At 37.1% G+C, this 23,519-nt stretch overlaps 3 protein-coding genes across 4 annotated transcripts; all 3 read left to right on the forward strand.

The window, feature by feature from the left end:
- The first annotated feature begins 122 nt into the window (after positions 1–122).
- On the forward strand, positions 123–7,388 carry calhm6 (calcium homeostasis modulator family member 6). Its single transcript, XM_052144783.1, has 2 exons — positions 123–714; positions 6,574–7,388. Exons 1-2 carry the CDS (start codon positions 175–177, stop codon positions 6,847–6,849), a joined length of 816 nt encoding a protein of 271 aa, XP_052000743.1. The 5' UTR covers positions 123–174; the 3' UTR covers positions 6,850–7,388.
- Positions 7,389–8,242: 854 nt separating this feature from the next.
- LOC127655965 (calcium homeostasis modulator protein 5-like) lies at positions 8,243–11,880 on the forward strand. 2 transcript variants are annotated; one of them, XM_052144070.1, is made up of 3 exons: positions 8,243–8,927; positions 9,054–9,466; positions 11,482–11,880. In XM_052144070.1, exons 1-2 carry the CDS (start codon positions 8,370–8,372, stop codon positions 9,441–9,443), a joined length of 948 nt encoding a protein of 315 aa, XP_052000030.1. In that variant the 5' UTR covers positions 8,243–8,369; the 3' UTR covers positions 9,444–9,466; positions 11,482–11,880. The 2 variants fall into 2 exon arrangements, with proteins under 2 accessions (XP_052000030.1, XP_052000029.1); XM_052144069.1 differs by having other exon boundaries at positions 9,054–11,880.
- A 1,418-nt stretch (positions 11,881–13,298) lies between these two features.
- On the forward strand, positions 13,299–16,714 carry rwdd1 (RWD domain containing 1). Its single transcript, XM_052144372.1, has 7 exons — positions 13,299–13,451; positions 13,883–13,948; positions 14,706–14,836; positions 14,924–15,067; positions 15,248–15,380; positions 15,493–15,555; positions 15,789–16,714. The coding sequence occupies exons 1-7, from the start codon at positions 13,379–13,381 to the stop codon at positions 15,899–15,901; spliced, it is 723 nt and encodes a 240-aa protein (XP_052000332.1). The 5' UTR covers positions 13,299–13,378; the 3' UTR covers positions 15,902–16,714.
- The last annotated feature ends 6,805 nt before the right edge of the window (positions 16,715–23,519 follow it).

Below are 23,519 nucleotides of genomic sequence, written 5' to 3' on the forward strand. Positions count from 1 at the left end.
TTGAAACAATTGTTCTGCCCAGATTAAAATAGAGCCGTTAGCACGTATGGGCACTGCGTGTCGCACACCCGCTGAAAGTGACACTCACTCAAACAGTCAGATAACGGAAAAGAGAGTGTCATTTCAGTGCCTGTTGTTAAAGAACAAAGAGTTTACGACTTTGAGCTTTCAGACATGGATCACTTAAAACCTCTTCTTACATTCACCCAGAAACAGCAAACCAATTTGGGATTTGGACTGATTGCTCTTCTAACAGTGGGTAGCGAGCACGTCTTCTCTGTCTTTGCTTTTAGTTGTCCTTGCAATGATTGGAATTTTATTTACGGGAACGTCTGCCTCCTCGTACCCGCACTTGCTCTGCTCATCCTAAGTTACATGTTGAGCAATAAAACATGGAAATTATTCACGGGTCTGTGCCTTAGGAAAAGGAAACTATTTCGCTTTAATTACGCATTTGGCTTTTTGTGCGTTTTTCTTCAAATCAGCGTGACCGCAATGGTCGCACCTCTCAGCTGGATTGCAGTTGCTCTTCTCAAAGGGGTTTACTTCGAGTGTGCAATGACTGGTGCCAATGTTACTCTCTTCAGGAGTCACCTTTGTAACGACAAGTATCCTCACTGTCGGACAGAGCTGGTTCAGTTCCCGTGTGATGGAACCAGTGTCCCGAAAAGCGAGAGAGTGGCTGTTCTTTCCATCATACGCGCGGAATCTCAGGTGAGCAAAATAAATAAATAAATAAATAATAATAATAAAAACGATATAATAATATAAATAAATATAGGCCTATATAAAATAATATAAATTATAAAATAAATAAATATAAAATAATATAAATTATAAAATAAAATCCACTCAGTTACACTCAGCACATAGCCAAACTTTACAGTAGATTTATCTCTAGCCCTCCCAAATGGCTCCTCGATCAAATAATTTATTTAAAGAGTTTTCGCATATTAAACACGATCCTTAACAAGTAAACATTTGACAGGATGGCATAGGCTATAAACTACAAAATTCAAGGGATTCTACAGATTGTCCCACATGTTTTTCTAATTATTTGTGTTGATAATTATGTCTTCTTAGATAATAATTTCTATCGTGATATTCTTCAACAAATCAGATGTTTTATTTTAACAAATAGTTACCTCTTTTAAAGTGCACTGTAACTATTAGTTAAAATAAAATATGTGCTAGTATCACATTGAATAATTGGTTCCCTTGGTTGGGGGTTTATAAAGGGGGTCGATAATGACTAATAAGTCATTTGCAAATCCATTATAAATAATTGATATGTGTTTATAACATCATGCATAAAAAGGGTTATAATATTGGCAATGGTGTTTGGTCACTATAAAAACAGGTGCACAAAAACCATTTTCTCAGAATATCTGACTGAGAACAAGGAGTCAGATAGTGGGACATGCTGCAGTGAGTGACCCTCATGTTTACCAGGAGGAGAGCACTCATAACGAATAAATGAACTATAGTTATGAAACCAGTCAGGAAGGGAGTTTATTTATAATGAAAGTGCTTGCGACTTCATGGTAAATTATAACAGCCTGAATGCAGGTGGTTGGGCAATGATGAGGAGCCCGTACTTAAAGGAAAGTGCATAAGTATATATATATATATATACACTCACCTAAAGGATTATTAGGAACACCTGTTAAATTTCTCATTAATGCAATTATCTAATCAACCAATCACATGGCAGTTGCTTCAATGCATTTAGGGGTGTGGTCCTGGTCAAGACAATCTCCTGAACTCCAAACTGAATGTCAGAATGGGAAAGAAAGGTGATTTAAGCAATTTTGAGCATGGCATGGTTGTTGGTGCCAGACAGGCCGGTCTGAGTATTTCACAATCTGCTCAGTTACTGGGATTTTCACGCACAACCATTTCTAGGGTTTACAAAGAATGGTGTGAAAAGGGAAAAACATCCAGTATGTGGCAGTCCTGTGGGCTGAAAATGCCTTGTTGATGCTAGAGGTCAGAGGAGAATGGGCCGACTGATTCAAGCTGATAGAAGAGCAACTTTGACTGAAATAACCACTCGTTACAACCGAGGTATGCAGCAAAGCATTTGTGAAGCCACAACACGCACAACCTTGAGGCGGATGGGCTACAACAGCAGAAGACCCCACCGGTACCACTCATCTCCACTACAAATAGGAAAAAGAGGCTACAATTTGCAAGAGCTCACCAAAATTGGACAGTTGAAGACTGGAAAAATGTTGCCTGGTCTGATGAGTCTCGATTTCTGTTGAGACATTCAGATGGTAGAGTCAGAATTTGGCATAAACAGAATGAGAACATGGATCCATCATGCCTTGTTACCACTGTGCAGGCTGGTGGTGGTGGTGTAATGGTGTGGGGGATGTTTTCTTGGCACACTTTAGGCCCCTTAGTGCCAATTGGGCATCGTTTAAATGCCACGGCCTACCTGAGCATTGTTTCTGACCATATCCATCCCTTTATGGCCACCATGTACCCATCCTCTGATGGCTACTTCCAGCAGGATAATGCACCATGTCACAAAGCTCGAATCATTTCAAATTGGTTTCTTGAACATGACAATGAGTTCACTGTACTAAAATGGCCCCCACAGTCACCAGATCTCAACCCAATAGAGCATCTTTGGGATGTGGTGGAACGGGAGCTTCGTGCCCTGGATGTGCATCCCACAAATCTCCATCAACTGCAAGATGCTATCCTATCAATATGGGCCAACATTTCTAAAGAATGCTTTCAGCACCTTGTTGAATCAATGCCACGTAGAATTAAGGCAGTTCTGAAGGCGAAAGGGGGTCAAACACAGTATTAGTATGGTGTTCCTAATAATCCTTTAGGTGAGTGTATATGGCCAATGAATAGCAAGTGCTCTAAACAGAGAGGACTTGTGAAGAAAGAGATGTCACTTCTGGGTTGTAAAACCTTGTGAATGTGTTTTGAGAGGACCATCTTGCTGCAAAACAGATGTCTTGTAAGGACACACCATTCGTCCATGCTCATGACGAGGCCATGCCTCTAGTTGAGTGTTCTTTAGCACCTATTGGGCAAGTATACCCTGCGACTCATTAGCCAGTGTAATTGCATCGACAATACAGTGAGAGAGCCTTTGCTTGGAGATGAATACCTGATCAGACTGTATGAACTGGCATGTATGCTCAATGTATACATGTAGTGCCCGCACAGGGCATAAGAAATGCAATTATTGTTCCTCATCTGAATTAAATGGAGGAGGGAAGAAGGCCTGAAGGTGAATCACCTTCTTTGATAGGCGTGGTTCTTGAAAAGACCAGCTGGGCAAAACTCAAGACATGAATTGTAGACCGATAGTGAATGCAGGTCCCAGACCTGTTTTACTGAGGCCAGAGCCAGCAGTAGTGCAGTCTTAACGGAGAGCGTGCACAGTTCAACAGGGTCCAAAGGCTCGAAGGGAGGCCCTGCGAGAGTTTTTAGACTAAAGTTAAGTCCCAAATCGGGACTGTAGCAGGCTGAGGTGGGTTTAATCGTCTTGCTCTTTAAGGAACTTTATGATTAAATCATGTTTGCTTATAGAGGCACCGGCTTCATGTGCGTGATACGCAGATATAGTTGCCACATACACTTTGAGCGTTGACAGGGTGAGTCCTGCGTCTAATCTTTAAGAAATATTAGAATTTCATGTATGGGGCAGTTTACTGGGTCCTTGCCATGTAAGAGACACCAATCAGTGAACACCTTCCATTTTATTGCTTAGAGGCATTTCATGGACAGTGCTCTGGCCTGAAAAATTGTGTTCATGACTGAACACGTCAGTTCTGGTGCGTGTAGTACACCTGTTCAGGGGCCACACATGCAGGTTCCACAGCTGGGAATGGCAGATTGTGCCTCGCGCCTGAGAGAGGAGATCCCTCCTCAGTGGTATCTCCCATGGTGAGCTGTACAGCTCCTCCATCATTTCTGGAAACCATGGCTGGTTCGGCCATTTCGGCGCAACTAATAGAACCTTTCCTTGTCCTCTCGGACTTTGTATATGACAGATTTAATAAGGCATACTGGGGGAAACGCATATTTGTAATCCTCATTTTAATCTTTTTTTCTTTTTTGCTGCATTGTGACATAAATCATGAATTAGGGGCATGTTTTGGGCATTACTACAAATATAATTAAGTGTATTTATTAAAGGTGCACTCAATTATTTTGTCCTCATTAAAAAGTTTAACTCCTAAAGACATTAATCATCTCCACCGTTTTGAGAGAGTTCAGCTAAAGGTTGTTTTGACTGCACCAGACAGACAGCTGTTCAACCTTCTGTATGCAGACTCATCGTCATCTTGGATGAGGCCGATGACAGTGGTGTCGTCTGCAAACTTCAAACTTTAAATCATGTTTGCTTATAGAGGCGCCGGCTTCATGTGCGTGATACGCAGATATAGTTGCCACACTTTGAGCTTTGACAGGGTGAGTCCTGCGTCTAATCTTTAATTTAGATTAGAATTTCATGTATGGGGCAGTTTACTGGGTCCTTGACATGTAAGAGACACCAATCAGGTCTGTAGTCAGTAAGTCCTGTGATTTTTGGTTTCTTTGGGACAGGAATAATGATTGAGCTTTTGAAGCAGCATGGAACTTCACACTGCTCCAGTGATCTATTGAAGATCTGTGTTAAATTAAAATTAAAATGAATGCTGCAAGCAGCGATGAACGGGCCCTCACACCCTGGTGCACGTTGGGGCTGCTGTGCCAGGAGAATGTCACAAAAAAATTTTTTTGCATTTTTTAGCACTAAAATGCTGTTAAGAGTGTATCACAGTGTAAAACATGTCATTTCTGTTGCCAGTAGGTGGCGTTATGACTATAACTGAACATTGGCATATAGAAGTGTTCAGGCCGGGACTCTTATAAAACATCTGAAGTTTGGAGCGGATTGGACATTGTCTGTTTGAGTTACAACTCCCCCCTGTTTCAAAATATTCAAAATATATATCGAAATATAGCAGGCTGCCACAGACATGCCGTTCAAAGAAAACTCAAAAGCTTCGCAATTTAGCATTGCAAATTAGACTGACCGAATATGATGTCGATTTGATATGATATGATTTAATCTCTAGGAGTTCGTTAAAGTACAAGCCCTGGAAATGGCAAAAACGGAGCAAAAATTTAAGAGAAAAAATCACAATGGCTGACTTACTGTTGGGTTTAGGATATGGTTCCAAGAGACTTTTTTTGTACATGTTGACATGTTACATATGCCTACCGATTTTCTTACATGTAGGTGAAACGTGGCGTGAGGGCTGCTTCTTCTGAAATATTGTAGGTTGCGCTATCGAGCCATTTTGCCACAATTCATTCTAAAACCAGTATCAGATGTAAACTTTCCCCACTTTTGAGATGTGTGAAAAGTTTCATGAGTTTTCGAGCATGTTTAGGCCTCAAAAATGTGACTCGTTTCATATTGAAATTTGTCAGGCCGTAACGGACACGCCCTTCAGTGAAAACTCAAAAGCTTCACAATTTAACATCACCAAGGCTTTTAGATTAAGACTGACTAAATATAATATTGATCTGATTAAATCTCTGTGAGGAGTTTGTTAAGGTACATGACCTGGAATTGGCTGTTGCCAGTAGGTAGTGCTATGACTATAACTGAATATTAGATGTATTCAGGCCAGGACAATTATCAAACATGTTGTCAAGAGGAGTTTGTTAAAGGCCTGGAAATGGCAAAAACTGAGCAAAAATTAAAGAGAAAAATCTAAATGGCTGACTTCCTGTTGAGTTTAAGGCATGGGTCCATGATACTTTTTTGTAGGTATTGGCATGTTACACATGTGTACCAATTTTCATACGTGTAGGTGAAACGTGGTGTAAAGCGCACATCATTGAATGTTTGTAGGTGGCACTATCGAACAATTTTGCCACACCTAATTCTGAAACCCATATCAGATGTACATTTTTGCCACTTCTGATGCATGTGCAAAGTTTCATGAGTTTTCGAGTATGTTTAGGCCCTCAAAAATGCAATTAATTTGGGGAAAAAATATAAACGCCTTGAAGAACAATGAGCACACCATCGGTAATAATAATAATAATAACAAATGCCTAGAAGAACAATACGGTCCTCGCACCATCTGGGGCTGCCATGTTAGAATCACATGACCAGCCGAATACTACTCTCTTAATCACAGTAACGGTCCAATTATTTACACTTTCACTCACTGATTAAAGTAATCATGGCTGACTGTTAATACTAAATTTCTACAATGGTATCTGAAACTGAAAACAATTGATTTTAAAAGATGCTGCATCCAAGCCGCTAGGTGTCAGTGTAAGTCCAAGATGACACAAAGACAAAAGTTAATGAGTGCACCTTTAAGCATTTACAGTCAATTAAAATGCTCACTATTAGGCAAGTATTGCATAAAAGTCACTCTTTTTAATTCAGGTTGTTACAACTGCATATCAGTGATTTAAAATGGATTTGTAAATGACATTAATGAACCCCTTTATAATGTATAAACCCTTAATAAAAGAACATTCATGTAAAGTTTTACGAATTAACTGCATAATTCTGGAAAATACTTCTAGGTTCTTGGTTGGATCCTGATAGCTTCTGTCATGATGGTCACCTTTCTGCTTACATGTGTGGCAAGATGCCATTCTCCAATCAGTTACATGCAGCTGAAGTTTTGGAGGATGTACTCTCAGAAGGAGAGTGAGCTTTTGCACAGCTACACAGCTCAGCATGCTGAAAAGCTTGCAAAGAGAAACTTAACAAGTTTCTTTGAGTTAACCAAACCCACTCCTATGAAGAGTCCTCCCAAAAAAGCCTGGGAGAAGATTTCCTCCTTCTACAAGTTCTGAACCATGGATGACTACTACAGCATCCTGCACAAGTATGTGTGCACTTGTGAGGACCTTGAAAATCCAAAAGTGCGGGCTTCAATGAAGTCTGAAAATGAATTTTCAAACCCAGCAGCACTGGCTTTTCTGGACGATGGCAAACTCGTCATGTAGATATGTACACATGCTTTCTGAAAAACATGTACAGTATGGTTTAGCAATGCTCCTCTAATTGACAGCTTTCTTCGTTTATTATGACATTATGGGCACATGCATAAACAGAACTGGAAAGATCACTTATGTCTCTCTCTTTCCTGTGCATTCTAGAGTCAGTCTATTGTTCTTTTGTTTTTTAATTGTAGCTTTTCTTTTGATTAATACATCTGTATTATTTGAATTTCCATGGGGATTTTGTTATTTGATTTTTTTTTCTTCAATAAGATTTTTTGTGTGTATAGTACAAACTATTCTGAATTGCCCTTTGTGTTTGTGGCAAGTAGACTGTTTACATTAATCAGCTATGCATATTTTTCTTAAAACGCAACTACTCATTGTGTAGAAAGAAAGGTGTTTTCCTCAATAAACATTTTTATTTTTGTATTTTAACAACTTTGCCCTATCCACTTCTTAAGAGGTCTGAAAACATTTAATTACAGTACAATGTAACATTTTAATTTTGGTACCATTTCAACAACCTATGCCATAAATATAATAGATCATAATACTTTATGCTATATTTCTTTTTAGTTTATAAAATTATGGTATGATGTATGTCATCTCATATTTCAAACAGCAGTTTAGGGGATTTTTATGATGTAATCATGTACATTTGTGAAAATGTACATTTGCTAAAAGCTCACTTAAAAAAAATCTATATTCTACCATTAGTTGTTAGCGTGAAAGCTTAGTCCTTTGGGCAAGAACAACAGAACAGAAACTCTTCTCATACATAACCAGCCCAAATCACTTCCTTCTGTCCGAATTGTACATATTATGTTGCAATAAACCTCATTGTTTTGCATCACAAGCACAAATCCTCTGTCTTGTGAAGACATTGGGTAAATGCTACCAGCCTCTACATACCAACATTCCAATGCTACAACCCTCCAAATTCCACCATAATAAAAGTGGCATTGTGACTTCAAAATGTAAGCTTGTATGGCTGTTTTCTACCAATTAATAATACAATCCAGTGGTGGTGTCTCATTTATTTGACTGCTTTTGCATAATGGGTAAATGCACAGATGTGCCATTTTTTTAGTTTTTTAGTTTTGTATTCCAGCAGAACCCAATGAATGTTTTGGTAGCAGCCCTTGAGTGAGTGGGAAGGGAAAAAGATGAAAAGGGGAGGGGTTTGATGAGTTGCAGTCTAAACCAGGGAAAGAAAGGCAGAGATCAGGGAGGGTGTGGAAAAGATAAGTGAAAATCACAGAGAGAGAAAAGGAAGTGCCATTGTGAGTACGGATTTACAGCCACCAGCAGTTATTATCTCTCTCATGACACCATCTTCTGTGCATTGACTACAACAACTTATTTTGGATATGTCTGTACCAACTATGGATTCTTTTAAGACCGTCTTACGGTTCCTCACCAATCAGAAGAGTACTATTGGCTATAGCTTCATGGCCATTTTTACAATAGGTAGTGAACGAATTTTCTCCATGGTTTCTTTCCAGTGTCCGTGCAACCATGAACAGAATTTTGTCTATGGAGTAACATTTCTGCTCGGCCCAGCCATTGTCTTCATGATCATCAGTCTCTTTGTTAGTACACGTCTTTGGCGATTATATACTGGGTGTTGTCTCAACCCTTTCAAACTCTGCCCCAAGGGTAACTGTTTGAGTTGCTTGACAGCGTTTATTAAAGTAATTGCTGGAGCTTGCATTGCGCCCACTATGTGGCTTTGTGTAGCACTGCTCAATGGAACCTTTTACGAGTGTGCTGTCAGTGGCTTGGATAAAAACATGGTGGTAGAACTTTTCTGCAAAAACAAGACACCTGCGTGCCAGGAAGAGCTAGCCCGAGTGCCCTGCGGCAAGTCTCGTCTGTCTCCAGATGATAATAAGGAACTGCTACTAATGCTTCGAGCTCAGTCACAAGTAAGCACAACTATGTTATTGCGACAAACACTTATAGCAACAGCAAAGAACTCAAATACTGTACATATCTTAATTACTTTAAAGAAGCATTAGCTTAGAAATTAATCTTTTATTTTGTGTGTGCAGATCCTTGGCTGGTCCATCGTTATAATTTCGGCAATAGCAGCACTGATTGGCACATGCTTTAAGAACTGTCGCTCTCAGGTAAGCTACCTTCAGTTAACTTTCTGGAACATCTACATGAAGATGGAGAAGGAAAAGTTTGAGACATTTGCTGAAGACTATGCCACCAAACTGGCAGAAAGGAACCTCAAGAGCTTCTTTGACAACAAAGGTCCCGAACCATTTTCCTTTCCCAACCACAAGGCCTGGGAGGAGATCTCCTCTATATACACATTTACAAAAAGTGAACAGTACTACAGCAACCTGCAGAGATATGTGGAGCGTGGCGATCGGGATTATAGCCCTGAGAAGCATCCTGTTTTACAGTTGGAAGATGGCATAGAGATGGCATAGATTCACAAAGCTGAATGAACTTGGTAAATAAATTGAAATTATGTAAACAAGTCATTGTACATTTGAGTAACTAGTGTAAAAAAAAACTCTATATATAGCCCATAATATGACTGACAACCGCTGTGAAGTTTTGCAGAATTTAATCTTTACTAACTGTGTTGAAAATACATCCACTGTAAGTTTTATTTTGTCCATTGAGGAAGTGGACAATGCACTATTCGAACTGCCTACCATTTATACTAGTCCACTTTACACTTTCATTTAGCTAACACTGAAGCAACAGTTTTCAGGCCACAAAGAGATGCAGACGGAAATTTGAGCTTGCTTTAATAGGTGTTCCTCTGATGGAAGATGGTTTCATTAGCAGCGGGGCAATATAGATGTTATTACTGAAAGCAAATTTCAGATAACCTGAGGGTTGTTTGGTTTGAATGCTGCAGGTTTAAAATGTCAAAAAAAGGGGGAAAGAAACTTATTCTCAGGGAATTTATCAGACAGCTCAAAATATTTTCCACCCTCTCCATGTAAATCAGGCAGTGTGTTTTGTACATTAATGCATAATAACTTCAAAAGAACATTGCATATTAAGTTTTAACATTTGCACAATATTATTGATATGTGCCTTGTAGTAACAAAATAATCGTCTTAAAATAACTCTAAAAAATATAACTGAGTAAATTCATAACATTGATTAAAATCTATAATACAGCCACATTGTACTTATGCCCTTCAACAAAACATAGAATGTGCAAACCTCTATGCTTGTTTCCTTTGCTGGTTTCAAGTAGATGATGTGACAAACAGGAAACCCACATTCTGGCCAGGCATCTATTAAAACACATTTTCTTCAACCTTTCTTTAGTAACTTTGCCCAACAGATCAGCTTTGCATATGAGTTCCTGCAATCAGAACACATTGCTTTTAGAATAGCCTTTCAATACAAAAGAACAGAAACTATTATATTCACATTACTAAAAAAGGGTGTGGTGCTGGTTAACAGCCGGTTTGTGGTGTCTATTTCCTGCATTGTTAGTGAAGGAGAATGTTGAGACACTTCATTATACTCAGGTTACAAAAACGTTGGGACAATATGAAAAATGCTAATAAAAATAAAAAGCAGTGATTTGTAAATTATATTCACCATTTGCCATATTGAAAGCACTACAACTACTCATATGTAGATGTATGAATTTCATAGTTTTTTTTTTAAATGTACAGTCATTTCAAATTAGATAATTGCAACACACTCCATAAAAAGTTACGACAGGGGCAATTTAATACTAAGAACAATTTGATAAGTTAAAATAACAAGGTGATGTGAAACAGGAGATGTTAAACAGGTGAGACAATCGTGTTATAGTATATAGAGAGCCTCCAAAAACAGCCTAGTCCTTCAAGAGCAAGGATCAATCGAGACATGTCAATTTGCCAACAGATGCTTCAGCAAATAATCCAGCACTTTGAGATCAATGTTCCCCAAAGACAAATTGGAAGGATTTTGGGCATTTTACCCTCTACAGTGCACAATATATTTAAATGATTCAAGAAATATGGTCAAATCTCAGTGTGTAAAGGGCAAGACAAAAACCACTTCCGAATGCACGTGATCTCTGATCACTCAGACGTCACTGTCTTAAAAAACATTATTCATCTGTAATGGATATCATGAACATGGGTTGGGATTACATTAGAAAACCTAGTCAACACCACTCACCAGATGCAAGTTAAGACTTTACTATGCAAAGCAGAAGCCCTACATCAACACAGTCCATAAGCGCTTCCAACTTTTCTGGGCTTGATCTCATCTTAGATGGAAATTAAAACAGTGGAACCAGGTTTTTTGGTTAGATGAGCCCACATTTCAAATAGTGTTTGAAAAACAAAGCTGTCGTGTTCTCCGGGCCAAAGAGGAAAAGGACCATCCAAGTTTTTATCAGTGTCGGGTCCAAAAGCAAGAGTCTGTATGAGCCAGTGTTGCAGACAGATATGTACACATTTTGGAGCAACATAAACTGCCATCCAGCACTGTCTTTTCCAGGGACATCCCTGCATTTTCCAGCAGGACATCATCCAGCCTGGATTACCTGTGCATGGCTGTGTAAGCAGAGCGTGTGGACGCTAGATTGGCCTGCCTTCAGTCCTGACCTGTCTCCAATTGAGAATGTGTGGCTCATTATGAAGCACACCATATGGCAACTAAGACCCCGTAAAATTGTGCAGCCGAAGAACTGCATAATGGATGAATGGGGGAAATTCCACTTTCTAAACTTAACAATCTTGTGTCTTCAGTGCCCAAATGCTTAATAAGTGATATTAGAAGAAATGTTGATGTTTCACAATGGTAAACACTCGACTGTACCAACTTCTTTGGAGCATGTTTCAATCATGTGATTTGAAATTACTGTACATTTAAAAACAAAAAAAATTATCAGAAAAACATCATTCAATATAGCAAAGGGTGAATACAATTTGCAAATCACTACTTTTTGTTTTCCTTAGCATTTTTCATACTGTCCCAACATTTTCTGAATTAGGGTTGTATCATTTCCAAAAACAACATGACAAAAAGATCCAAATTAGCTCGCTCTGTTGTTTTTTTTAATGTCAGGATGGTTAAATACTATATGTGCTAAAAAGCTTAAAAATACAGTTTAGAATAAATGTTTAAATAAGTAGCCGTAATAACCAGATATTTAAATTAATACACCAAAAATGGGAACACTAAAACAATACTTCCACAATTGTGAGGTGTTCCCCATGAAATATGGGAACTACAATTACAAAAGCACACAGTCTGCCTGCCTCTCTCGTTGGTTGTAATAATGTAACTGAGGGAAATTATTATGTTTTGCATGTATGTAGGAAGTGAATACATTTGCAGTTATTTCGTTTTTTTTAGGTTTGTTTTGTTTTGTGCAATTTTGTACTGATATAATCATTTTTGAATTTATTTCTTGCTTCACCCTGTTATATTTGGTATAATCTATTTTAAAATGGATTTTTGTATTGCTTGTATATAAGTAAAGTATGTATGTATGTACGTATGCATTAACCTATACTGTATTTCTATGCTTTAAAAAAGAAAATGGAAAACTGTAATTTCCTACTGTAATAAACAGCCTGGTGGTGACCAGCTTGATTGGCCTATTTAAACTGCCTTGTTTATGGTCAGACTCAGATGTGTATAAATCCTGATTTATGCCATGAATAGGTTTGTACAACAGGCCTCGTGCAAGTCAAAATATGGTCAAATTGCAAAATATCTCAAACAAAAAACCTACTAAAAAACAGGGAAATGTATGCTTAATAAGATATTTCATTCTCAGTTTTAAATAAATATGAACTGTGGCTACAAGTACCAGAACTCTGGTAAATGGCTACCAACACTAAATACTTTATATATAAAAATTAATTAATAAAAAAAACACTGTTTTTGACAGTTACACTGTTTGAAGGAGATCCTATATACATTTTTATGATTTTACAAAATAAACAATAAATGTGCCTTAGTATTTTGGTGGTTTGTTTATAAACATATAAAATTTATTATTTAAACCTGATTACATATTTATAATTACATATATAACTGCACGTTTAAATATAAGCTTTAGTAAAGTATATATACTTGCTTTGACGGTAGAGTGAAGTTTTGGATAAGTAAAGGGACCGCCAGGCAATATAATCCATGCCAGATTCGAACTTGTCATGCATGGATGTATTTCATTCATTGTATATTTTGTAAAAACACATTCACGATAAATGCACGATTAATAACGAGAACAATGGTTTCAATGGCATCGTGGCAGTGGAATAATTTGTACTAACACATTTCATTTAAGGCATTAGAGATGATCACAGATAACATCGATACCAGATTGGCCTTAGCGCACGTTTCTTACATGCAGGCTCTAATCTATGGACATTTTTGACATAAAATGACAGACTACGGCGAAGAGCAGCGGAATGAACTAGAAGCAATAGAGTCTATTTACCCAGACTCGTTTACAGGTGAGATTGACTGCTAATTATGTAGTTTGATGCCTATATGTTTTCGTCGCTCTCCGTTAGCTCATAGCTTTTCATGAAACAAAGTTAGCTAAACGTACAGTACGAGCGACTATATACATATATCTTCTGTGATAATATACTCTATAGCAGCACATTTGGTTGTTACAGATTTAGATAGAATGTAAACTATGACCAGCAATAAGATTTCAAGCAAATGTTAACAGCTAACAGTAAGTTAAACATCAGATTTAGACATTTGTGTCTATTACTGAAATGTTGGCGCAAACATTAGGTATTTGTTAAGTTTTAGTGTCTGTTGCTCAGACTCTGGTGACACACACCTGTATACTACCAGTGAGTAGGAAATAGTAGCTGTGAACTCTGTAGTTCCTGTTTATAGTTATTGAGATATTCTTTCTCCATTCACGCAGTGCTTTCAGAAGGTCCCACAAGCTTCACCATTACAGTTACGTCTGATGCTGGAGAAAATGATGAGAGTAAGTGACTGCTTTTTATTTAATTATTATATAACATGTCCACCTGTGTTGTTCTTTTGTTATCATAAAAGTTCAAACAGGGTTCTCACGGTAACAGAAATAAAAAATGACTAAAAAGCATAAGAATTTTGTATAAAGAATAGTTTTTCTAGATATACCTAATTGAATAATCCAACGATTGGAAAAGTCATGGAAATTCATTGGGAATAGTTCGCGCAAAAATGAAAATTCTTTCATGTACTCACCCTCATGCCATCTTCAATGTGTATGACTTTCTTTATTCTTTAGAACACACAGAGTTTTACAAAAATATCTCAGCTCTGTTAGTCCATTCAGTGCAAGTAAATGTGGGTGAGATCTTTGAACCTCCAAATATCACATAAATGTCACATAAAAAAAATCCATCAGACTCCAGTGATTAAATCCATGTTTTCAGAAGTGATATGATATCATATTGCTTCCGAAGTTATAACATTTAACCACTGGAGTCTTATGGATTACTTTAATGCTGCCTGTAGGTGCTTCAAAGTTCTGGCCACCATTCATATTAAATGGGCCAACAACTGTGATATTTTTCTAGAAATCTTTGTGTTCAGCAGAAGAAAGTAAGTCATACACATCTGGGATGACATGAGGGTAAGTAAATGATAAGAGAAATTGAATTTTTGGGCTATTCCTTTAAAAGGTGTAATAACCCTCTCATATCACCACTGCTAAAATCCAAACATTCAGTGCCAATGTGTTTACTGCGTTTTAGTGGTGGAGGTGACCCTAAAATTTACATATGTGGAGAAATATCCAGACGAGCCCCCTCTCTGGGAGATCAATTCACAGGAGAACCTGGAAGATTCAGATGCAGAAGATATTCTGGCACTTTTAAAGCAACAGGTTTGCATTCCCAACATTTTACCCTGTGACAAATCAAAAATTGAAAAGTACACTTAATGAATGCTAACAATTGTTTCTCTTTTGTAGGCAGAAGAAAACCTGGGAATGGTTATGATATTCACATTAGTGACAGCTGTGCAAGAGAAACTTAATGAAATAGTTGACCAGATTAAGAGCAGAAGAGAAGAGGAGAAACAAAGAAAAGATAGAGAGGCTGAAGAAGCCGAAAAGGTTTGTTTGAGCATGTACCCTCTGAATGTAGCTTAACATTGTGCATATGAAGACCATAACCAAATTGCTAAGCAATAGTGCTTTAAATAATATGTTCTTGAATGTTAGCTTTGTTGGTAGTTGCTTAATTTGTATTAAAATGGAAAGCGCTCTTCTTTTCGTCTGATCCTTTCTATACAGGTTGCATTCCAAGGTACTGTGGTCACAATTGAGAACTTTTTATCATGGAAAGCAAGGTTTGAACAAGAAATGACAGAACTAAAGAGGAAAAAGCAGAAAGAAGAGGAGCTGGCAGCAAAGGGAAAACTTACAGGTGAGTCTCTAATAAACAGTCATTTGAGATGGAAAATAAAGAGTAGACAATAAAATCTGATGCACCTGTTGTTCATTTTCTCATTTACTTCTCATTTTACTCTCTGCTACAGGAAAACAGCTCTTTGAGACTGACCATAATCTTGACACATCAGATATTCAGTTTTTGGAGGATGGTAAGTAATGTACAAAATATTCTATTCTATGTAGGCTAAATATGACTGTGCATAGATGGGTTGCAAATCAAGGAGTACATAACTAGTGATGGGTAAGTAATAGATGGGATTATTGCACTTAGATGGAGTACTTCTGCAACAATCTCCACAACAAAACTAGCCACACTCTTTGAGCCTTTTGAAAAAAACTCTGTTGTCCTTAAACTTTTTTCTTCTTTGCTTTGCCCCTGTAGGTGGGAACAGTGTGGAAGTGGACGAGTCCCTATTCCAAGACATGGATGATTTGGACCTGGATGAAGATGACCCTGATTTCAACCCACTGGATCTGGGTAGTGATGAAGACTGAAGTGTGTTAACAACTGACCAGACATGAATGCTATACATGCCAACATCCTCTGCCTTGTGGAGCAGGACTTCAGCTCAACCATTCTAAACACAAACTTTTTAGTCACTACCATCCTATGATGCTGTATATTACAATAATGTACCATCATTTGTACAATTATTGCAATTAAAATCCATCAACATGTTTTGCTCTGCTGACTGGCTTCATTGACATAAGAAAACAGAAAGGCTGATGTTCAACAGAGACATGGCTTGGCAGGTAGCATGCATGCAATAAAGTGTGTATTGGCACTTTTCAATTCTGGCTTCCCATCCACTTCTTTTCTCCCTATTATTTCCATCCTCCACTCTTGACTGTATTCTGTTTGTATAAAATGTATACAAAGGTTGATTTTCATGCACATTTAATAACAGTTAACAAAAAACTGGGTGAAATGGAATCTCTTTGAAATTTGGTTAAAGACATGTTATAACCTCCATATATATAAGAGCGTTTCAGTATTTAAATATGTTTGTGTATGCAGTGATCTTTTATTTTGCATTTACATTACTGCTCTTAATTACTTTGTATTTCACTAACGAACGTCATAAACGAAATATTACAAATATAATATTTTTTTTGTTGTGCACTTCCAATCAAAAGTAATTGCAAAAACCACAGTATTCCAGAAGAGGGCAGTAGTAAGTCCTCTCACGATTAATTCTGAACACCCTTGAACTTGCCATGGTAAATATATTCAACTAGTGACTTAGATAAAATACTAGCAAACCCTTATTCATTTACACCAAATAGTCCACCATTTTCATTTAAACTGAATTAATTTTTTTTTATTAATCCATATTCAGTATGTGCTTTCTGAATGTAAACCATGTGCCAAAGACTTGTTTTGGATCTCAGGTGTTTAGAGGTGACTTATCCTCTGTTGGGTAAACAAGACGAAATGGTATAATAAAAATCATGATGTGATGACCACTCATATCCCAGATGAAAGAAAGAGGAATTAGTTTTATCTTCTTTCAGTAAACTCTGTCAAATCTCTCATTCTGTGCCACAGTGTAGTAGTTCTTCCAGTCACCAATGGTTCATGTGTAGAGTTAAACAGTGAGATTAAACTCTTATCTAAACTTGACATGTTTAAATATATTCAAACTGATTTAGGGAAATTATTAGGGACTTGGTTCTTGTACAATATTTCTCATATTTTCAGGGGCTGGGGGGCGGTTCGGCATACAATTATTCACTAGATAATTTTTATCAAGCTTTAGTTCACAGTAGAAATGACAAGATGGATGGAAGCACATTCAAGATATTTTGAGGTTTGTAAAGATGTTTTAGATTGTATTAAGTGATCATTTTTTCAGTCTGTTGGAAACCCGTTTGTAATTGGCTTGAGCATTGTTCTTCATATTTTTTAAGTTGTAGTGTTCTGCAAAATTATTCACTTGCTGTGGTGTCGAGTACTTCCCTAAGAACAAACTGATCCTTTCAACCACTGACCACAAGTCCTATAAGAATACATGCCTGATACGTAGGCTAAACAGCAATTTATATTTTGAGTGAAGAAATCAGACTCTAACAATGATTTGGAATGATCTTCCTCAGCTCTTTTATTTACATCTCATTTATCTCAAGTAAGAAAATCAACCACACCTTGATCATTTCCTTATATGTAATGTACAAGATAGAGCAGGGGTACCGTACTCGAGTTCGGACTTGAGTCTGAGTCACGACGAGTTCAATTTTAACGGATTCTGATGCATTACGTAACAGAAATAAATGAACACATCTGTCATTTTGTAGCTGGGTGCGCGTGATATCGTTGATGTAGCCAGAGTTTGTTTCACCGTGTTTAATCAAGCACATACACATAAGAATTCACAGTGACACTCATCAGTCACGCTTAAATGTTCCTACAGAGACTACTGTATAACATCGATTACCAAGGTAGCTGGCACTACGAAAACACAAGACAGGTATGATTCCGTAAGAACATTCAAGCGTATTAGTTAACTTATGCTGTGCGCGTGCTTGTGTGTGCCCCCAAACACATTACGTGGCCATTACGTAACTGCAGCGTAATTTGGTGACCAAACTTTCATCGTGGCAATGTAACTGATTACATTGTGACACAGGAAAAGTTAAATTCCTGGATTCCTTGCCACAACGTAGCTTTGGAACGTTGCCAGTCTGTCATGACGACAGTCATGTGAACAGGAACAGGAAAAATAAATACAAAAATAAAAGAAATTGAGACCTATTGCAACAAAACTGCAACGAAATTACAAGCCTAAATGACGATTGTACTTAGACCAGCTTGACACTTAATGCCTTAAATTACATTTGTTCATTTAATTTAAAGCCATTTTTAAGCATATATAAAAATGGTTGATGACTTCATTACAATATAATCTTCAGAAGATTCTCAATTTTTTTTTCTTCATCAAATCACTTTACAGTTGTGCTCAAAAGTTTGCATACCCTTGGAGAATTGGTAATATATGTACCATTTTTAAAGAAAACATGAGTGTGCAAGCAAAACACACTTTTATTTCTTATGGAATTCATATTCAATTGTAGGTTATAACAGAATGGCACAATCATAAATCAAAACATGGCAACAAAGGAAAAAATGAATTTACCCCTGTTCAAAGGTCTGCATACCCTTAGTTCTTAATACAGTTTATTGCCCCCTTTAACATCAATGACAGCATGCATCTTTTGGAATAGTTGTCCATGAGGCCCCAAGTTCTTGCAGGTGGTATAGCTGCCCATTTGTCTTGGCAAAATGGCTCCAGGTTATGAAAAGTCTTTGGTCGTCTTGCATGAACCACACGTTTGAGATCTCCCCAGAGTGGATCGATGATATTAAGGTCAAGAGACTGTGATGGCCACTCCTGAACCTTCACCTTTTCCTGCTGTAATCAATGGAGGGTCAACTTGGCCTTGTGCTTATGGTCACTGTCTTGCTGGAAAGTCCCAAGAGCATCCCATGCACAGCTTTTGTGCAGAAGAATGCAAATTATCTGCCAGTATTTTCTGATAACATGCTGCATTCATCTTGCCATACATTTTCACAAGATTACCCATGCCTTTAGAGCTCACACACCCCCAAAACATCAGTGAGCCACCACCATGCTTCACAGTGGGGATGGTATTCTTTTCACTTCGGCCTTGTTGACCCCTCTCCAAACATAACGCTTATGGTTGTGACCATAAAGATCCATTTTGGTCTCGTCACTCCAAATTGCAGTGTACCAGAAGCTGTGAGGCATGTCAAGGTGTTGTCGGGTATATTGTAACTGGGCTTTTTTTGTGGCAACTCGACCATGCAGCTCATTTTTGTTCAAGTATCATCATATTGTGCTCCTTGAACAACCACACTGCCTTTTTCCAGAGCAGCCCTGTATTTCTCCTGAGGTTACCAGTGGGTTTTTCTTTGTATCGCAAACAATTCTTCTAGCAGTTGTGGCTGAAATCTTTCTTGGTCTACCTGACCTTGGCATCATGAGATCCCTAAATTTTCCACTTCTTAATAAGTGATTGAACAGTACTGACTGGCATTTTCAAGGCTTTGGATATCTTTTTATATCCTTTTCCATCTTTATAAACTTCCATTACCTTGTTATACAGGTCTTTTGACAGTTCTTTTCTGCTCCCCATGGCTCAGTATCTAGCCAGCTCAGTGCACCCACGTGAGAGTTACTTCTTCTTTAGGTTTTATGGCGGGTTGTGAACCAACTTAATAGGTGCTTACCGCCACCTTCTGTGATGGAGTGTGAAGAAAATGTCTCCCTATTCCCTATATTTTAATCCACTGCTCCTAATAAATCTTACTATTGCATTCATTTGTTTCCCCACATTTGGACCATAATTTAAGATATTGCTTATTATGAATTCTAGACTTCCTAAGGTGTGTAATTCTTCCTTAAGACTCCTCCTTTCTCTTTCATAAGCAGGACAAACCATCAACACATGCTCTACTGTTTCCTCTATTGCACAAACCTCACATAAACCTGTATTATGTTTCCCTATAATGTGTAATGTATAGTTAAGATATGAATGTCTTGTTCTTAGATGTGTGAATATAACTTTTCCATTCTACTTATGTTATGAATGATTGTACTTTTTTTTAATGTTCTTTTGTACCTTATGATAATGTCTTCCTGTTTGACATGAATCCCAATAAGTCTACCATTTCCTATTGCATGCTTCCAATACCAAACGTTTCCCTTCTGATAAGTGAAATGTTTATACTTGGTTCATCCATCCTTAATGATTCTTTAGCCATCTTGTCTGATTCTTTATTGCCTTGAATTCCCACATGCGCTGGTACCCACATTAAATGAATTATTATTCCTATCTGTTTTAGACTATAATGTAATCATGATTTCTATTAAAAATGTCACTTCAATTTGTTTTATTTGATTTTAAACTCATAAAAACCGCCATTGAGTCAGAACATGTTACTACTTTATCTGCTCTTACTTCATAAATCCAACCTAGTGCCATTAAGATTGCTGTCATCTCAGCAGTGTATACAGATACCATCTGTTATTCTTCCAAACTTCCTTACTTCAAACTCTGGGACATAAAAAGCTGCCCATGTCCTTCCGGTTTCTTGGTTCTTTGAGCCATCTGTGTATACTTGAAGAAATGAATAATGCATACTTTTTATATATACTTTAACATATATTTTTGTATTAATATACAATTTTTCCTTAATTCTTTCATGTAGCTTTAAATCAATTTCAGGTTGTGTGAATAACCAAGGTGGTATTGGGGGTATTGCAACTATTGGAGCAAATTACTTTGTATCTAGACCATTTTTATTAGCCCATTTCTTTATTTTCCATGCAAAGACTTTACCTGGTGTATTTATTGTTTCCCAACTTTCAGCAAGTACTCCCCTAACTGGATGATCGTTGTTTTGTACCTGAAGTTTAATCCAGTATGCCATAGCTAGCTTCTCTCTTCTTATATACAGTGGCATATGTTTCCACCTGTAATGCTGCAATTGGTGTAGTTTTAACTGCTCGTAAAATGAGTCTTAGTTAAGCTTGCATTATATCTAGTTTCTTTAGCATTGTTGCAGATGCAGATTCATATACAATACAACCATAGTCTAGTACTGATCGCATAAGTCCAACATATATACCTTCTAATGATTGTTTGTCTGCTCCCCAGTCTTGTCCTGCAACCCCTTTCATTAAATTTAATACTTTACTACATTTCTTTATAATATACTCTATATTATCTTTCAAAGTTAACTTTTCATCAAACCACATTCCCAGATATTTAAACTTAGATACTTTTTCTAATGATGTCCCATATCATTTAAGTTGTTGGATCCCTTTAGTTTTTTTCTTCTTTGTAAATATCTGATAAAATGTTTTGGATATTGAAAATTTGAACCCCCATTCTAGAGACCATTTTTCAACTATTCCTATTGCTTGAATTCTCTCCATATTAAACTATATATTCCTCCCTCTTTTCCACATTATTCAATCATCCGCATATAAAGCTGTGTTAATTCCTGATGACACTCCTTCAAATATGTCATTAATCATTATATTAAATAATACAGGGCTTATCACACTTCCCTGATGTGTTCCGTTCTCCACTCTTACAGTTTGAGACAATTCATTACCTACTCAAACTTGGATTGTTCTTTCAAATAAAAACCAATTATAGATTCTTCCCTCTATTCCAATTTTCTTCAATTTTAATAATAAACCTTCTTTCCACATCATGTCGTATGTCTTCTCAATATCAAAATAAACTGCCACTAACCCCTCTTTCATTGCTATTGCTTTCTTAACGTCTGTTTCCAATTTTATTAGTGCATCCAATGTTGATCTATCTTTTCTAAAACCATTTTGATAAGGCACTGACAATCCCTTACTTTCCAACACATAACACAGCCTATTTACAATCATTTTCTCCATCAATTTACATAGGTTAGATGTAAGTGCTATTGGTCTATAATTCCTAGCTATTGATACATCTTTCCCCGGCTTAGCTATCGGAATTATTATGGCACGTTTCCATGATCTTGACAGCCTCCCTTTCTACCCATATCTTATTAAATAAGTCCAGTACTGCTTTATGTATTCTGTTGTCTACATATTTTAGCATAATATAACATACCAAATCTTTTCCTGGTGCTGTTTGTTTAATTTGATATAATACTCTTTAAGTTCCCATATTTCAAATGCAACATCTATTGCTCCTCACCCATCAGGTTTTTTATAATACATATATTGATGTTGTTGCAAAATTTCTTGTCTTTTCTGTCTATAATTCTCATCGAGATTTTCTTTACTATGTGCCTTCTGAAAAGTTTTAACTAATAGTTCTGCCTTGTCTTTTTCTGTTATAGCTGTTCTTCCTTCGCCTGTTAATACTGGTATATGTCTGGTTTTATATATACCAGTCATTTTCTTGAACATACCCCATACCTCACCCAGTCCTGTTTATTTACCTATAGAAGAACAATAACCTTGCCAGTATCTCTTTTTTGCCTGTTTAATTTTCCTCCTTGCCTGTGCTCAATCCCTCTGATATTCTTGTACTGTTTCTGGTGTCAGTGTTCTTTTTAATATTCTAAATGCCTTATTTCTTTTTTTATTGCATTGGAACAATCGTCATTCCACCATGGAACAACTTTCTCCCTTCCTTTTCCTTTCTCTGTAGGGATTGATTCTGCTGCTGCTCTGATTAATATTGAGCTTAATTTCTCTGTACACTCCTCAATATCATCTTCCATCCTATAATTCATCAATTCTGTTTTACATATGCTATTATATTTCCCCCAATCTGCTTTCTCAAATTTCCATCTTTGTTGTTTTGCTATTACACACCTTTGCATTTCTAATCCTATTGTGTGGGTTACTGGATAATCACTCCCAATTGTTGATTTATCTAGTATTTCCCATACACATTTTACTGCTATTATTGCTGATACTATTGTTACATTACTTAGTTGAATTTCTGATATTGAAACTTGTTCCACTCCCATCATTTAAGCATACCAATAAATTCTCCTCCATATATTCTTCCACCACTATGCCATTTTTATTTGTGCTTTAACTTCCCCATGTAACACTGTGCGCATTAAAATCGCCATACCTTCTTCTTTACTCCAAATTTAGTTTAATTCTATTAAGGATAACTGTTCACATGGATTGTAATAGTTTATTATTGTTAATTTTCCTAACTGTGTCCATACCTCCACCTTAGTACCTTCATATTGTGCTTCTATATTTTCTTCCCTATGAGCCACCCCATTCTTTATAAACGTTGCACACCCCCCATCATTTGTTTCTGTTTTATCTTTTCTCACGGATAAGTACTCTGGAATAACAAAGTTCGTAGTTTAAGCCATGTTTCTTGGATACATATAACATCTGGAGGAATTGTTAATTTATGGACTATTCTTTTGAACTCTTGGCCATTCGCGACTTCTGGCATTCCATTGTACTATCCTGAATGTCATATTATTTGTTTTAACCTTTGCTTGTCTGGTAATTCCTGAGAATTTGCATTATTCTCAGATTGGCCTAGGAGTGTCTACATTTTCTCAACTGATATTTCCATTACCTAGCTGACGTGTTGCTGC

Source organism: Xyrauchen texanus, chromosome 15, assembly GCF_025860055.1.
Source record: "Xyrauchen texanus isolate HMW12.3.18 chromosome 15, RBS_HiC_50CHRs, whole genome shotgun sequence".
In the NCBI taxonomy this organism is placed as follows: Eukaryota; Metazoa; Chordata; class Actinopteri; order Cypriniformes; family Catostomidae; genus Xyrauchen; species Xyrauchen texanus.

Excerpts from the sequence above, each read along its gene's own strand:
- calhm6 (XM_052144783.1), top strand. The coding sequence starts at position 175 with ATGGATCACTTAAAACCTCTTCTTACATTCACCCAGAAACAGCAAACC. Across the intron at positions 715-6,573 it reads TCATACGCGCGGAATCTCAG|GTTCTTGGTTGGATCCTGAT; the intron begins GTGAGCAAAATA and ends AAATACTTCTAG.
- LOC127655965 (XM_052144069.1), top strand. The coding sequence starts at position 8,370 with ATGTCTGTACCAACTATGGATTCTTTTAAGACCGTCTTACGGTTCCTC. Across the intron at positions 8,928-9,053 it reads TGCTTCGAGCTCAGTCACAA|ATCCTTGGCTGGTCCATCGT; the intron begins GTAAGCACAACT and ends TTGTGTGTGCAG.
- rwdd1 (XM_052144372.1), top strand. The coding sequence starts at position 13,379 with ATGACAGACTACGGCGAAGAGCAGCGGAATGAACTAGAAGCAATAGAG. Across the intron at positions 13,949-14,705 it reads TGCTGGAGAAAATGATGAGA|TGGTGGAGGTGACCCTAAAA; the intron begins GTAAGTGACTGC and ends ACTGCGTTTTAG. Across the intron at positions 15,556-15,788 it reads TATTCAGTTTTTGGAGGATG|GTGGGAACAGTGTGGAAGTG; the intron begins GTAAGTAATGTA and ends TTGCCCCTGTAG.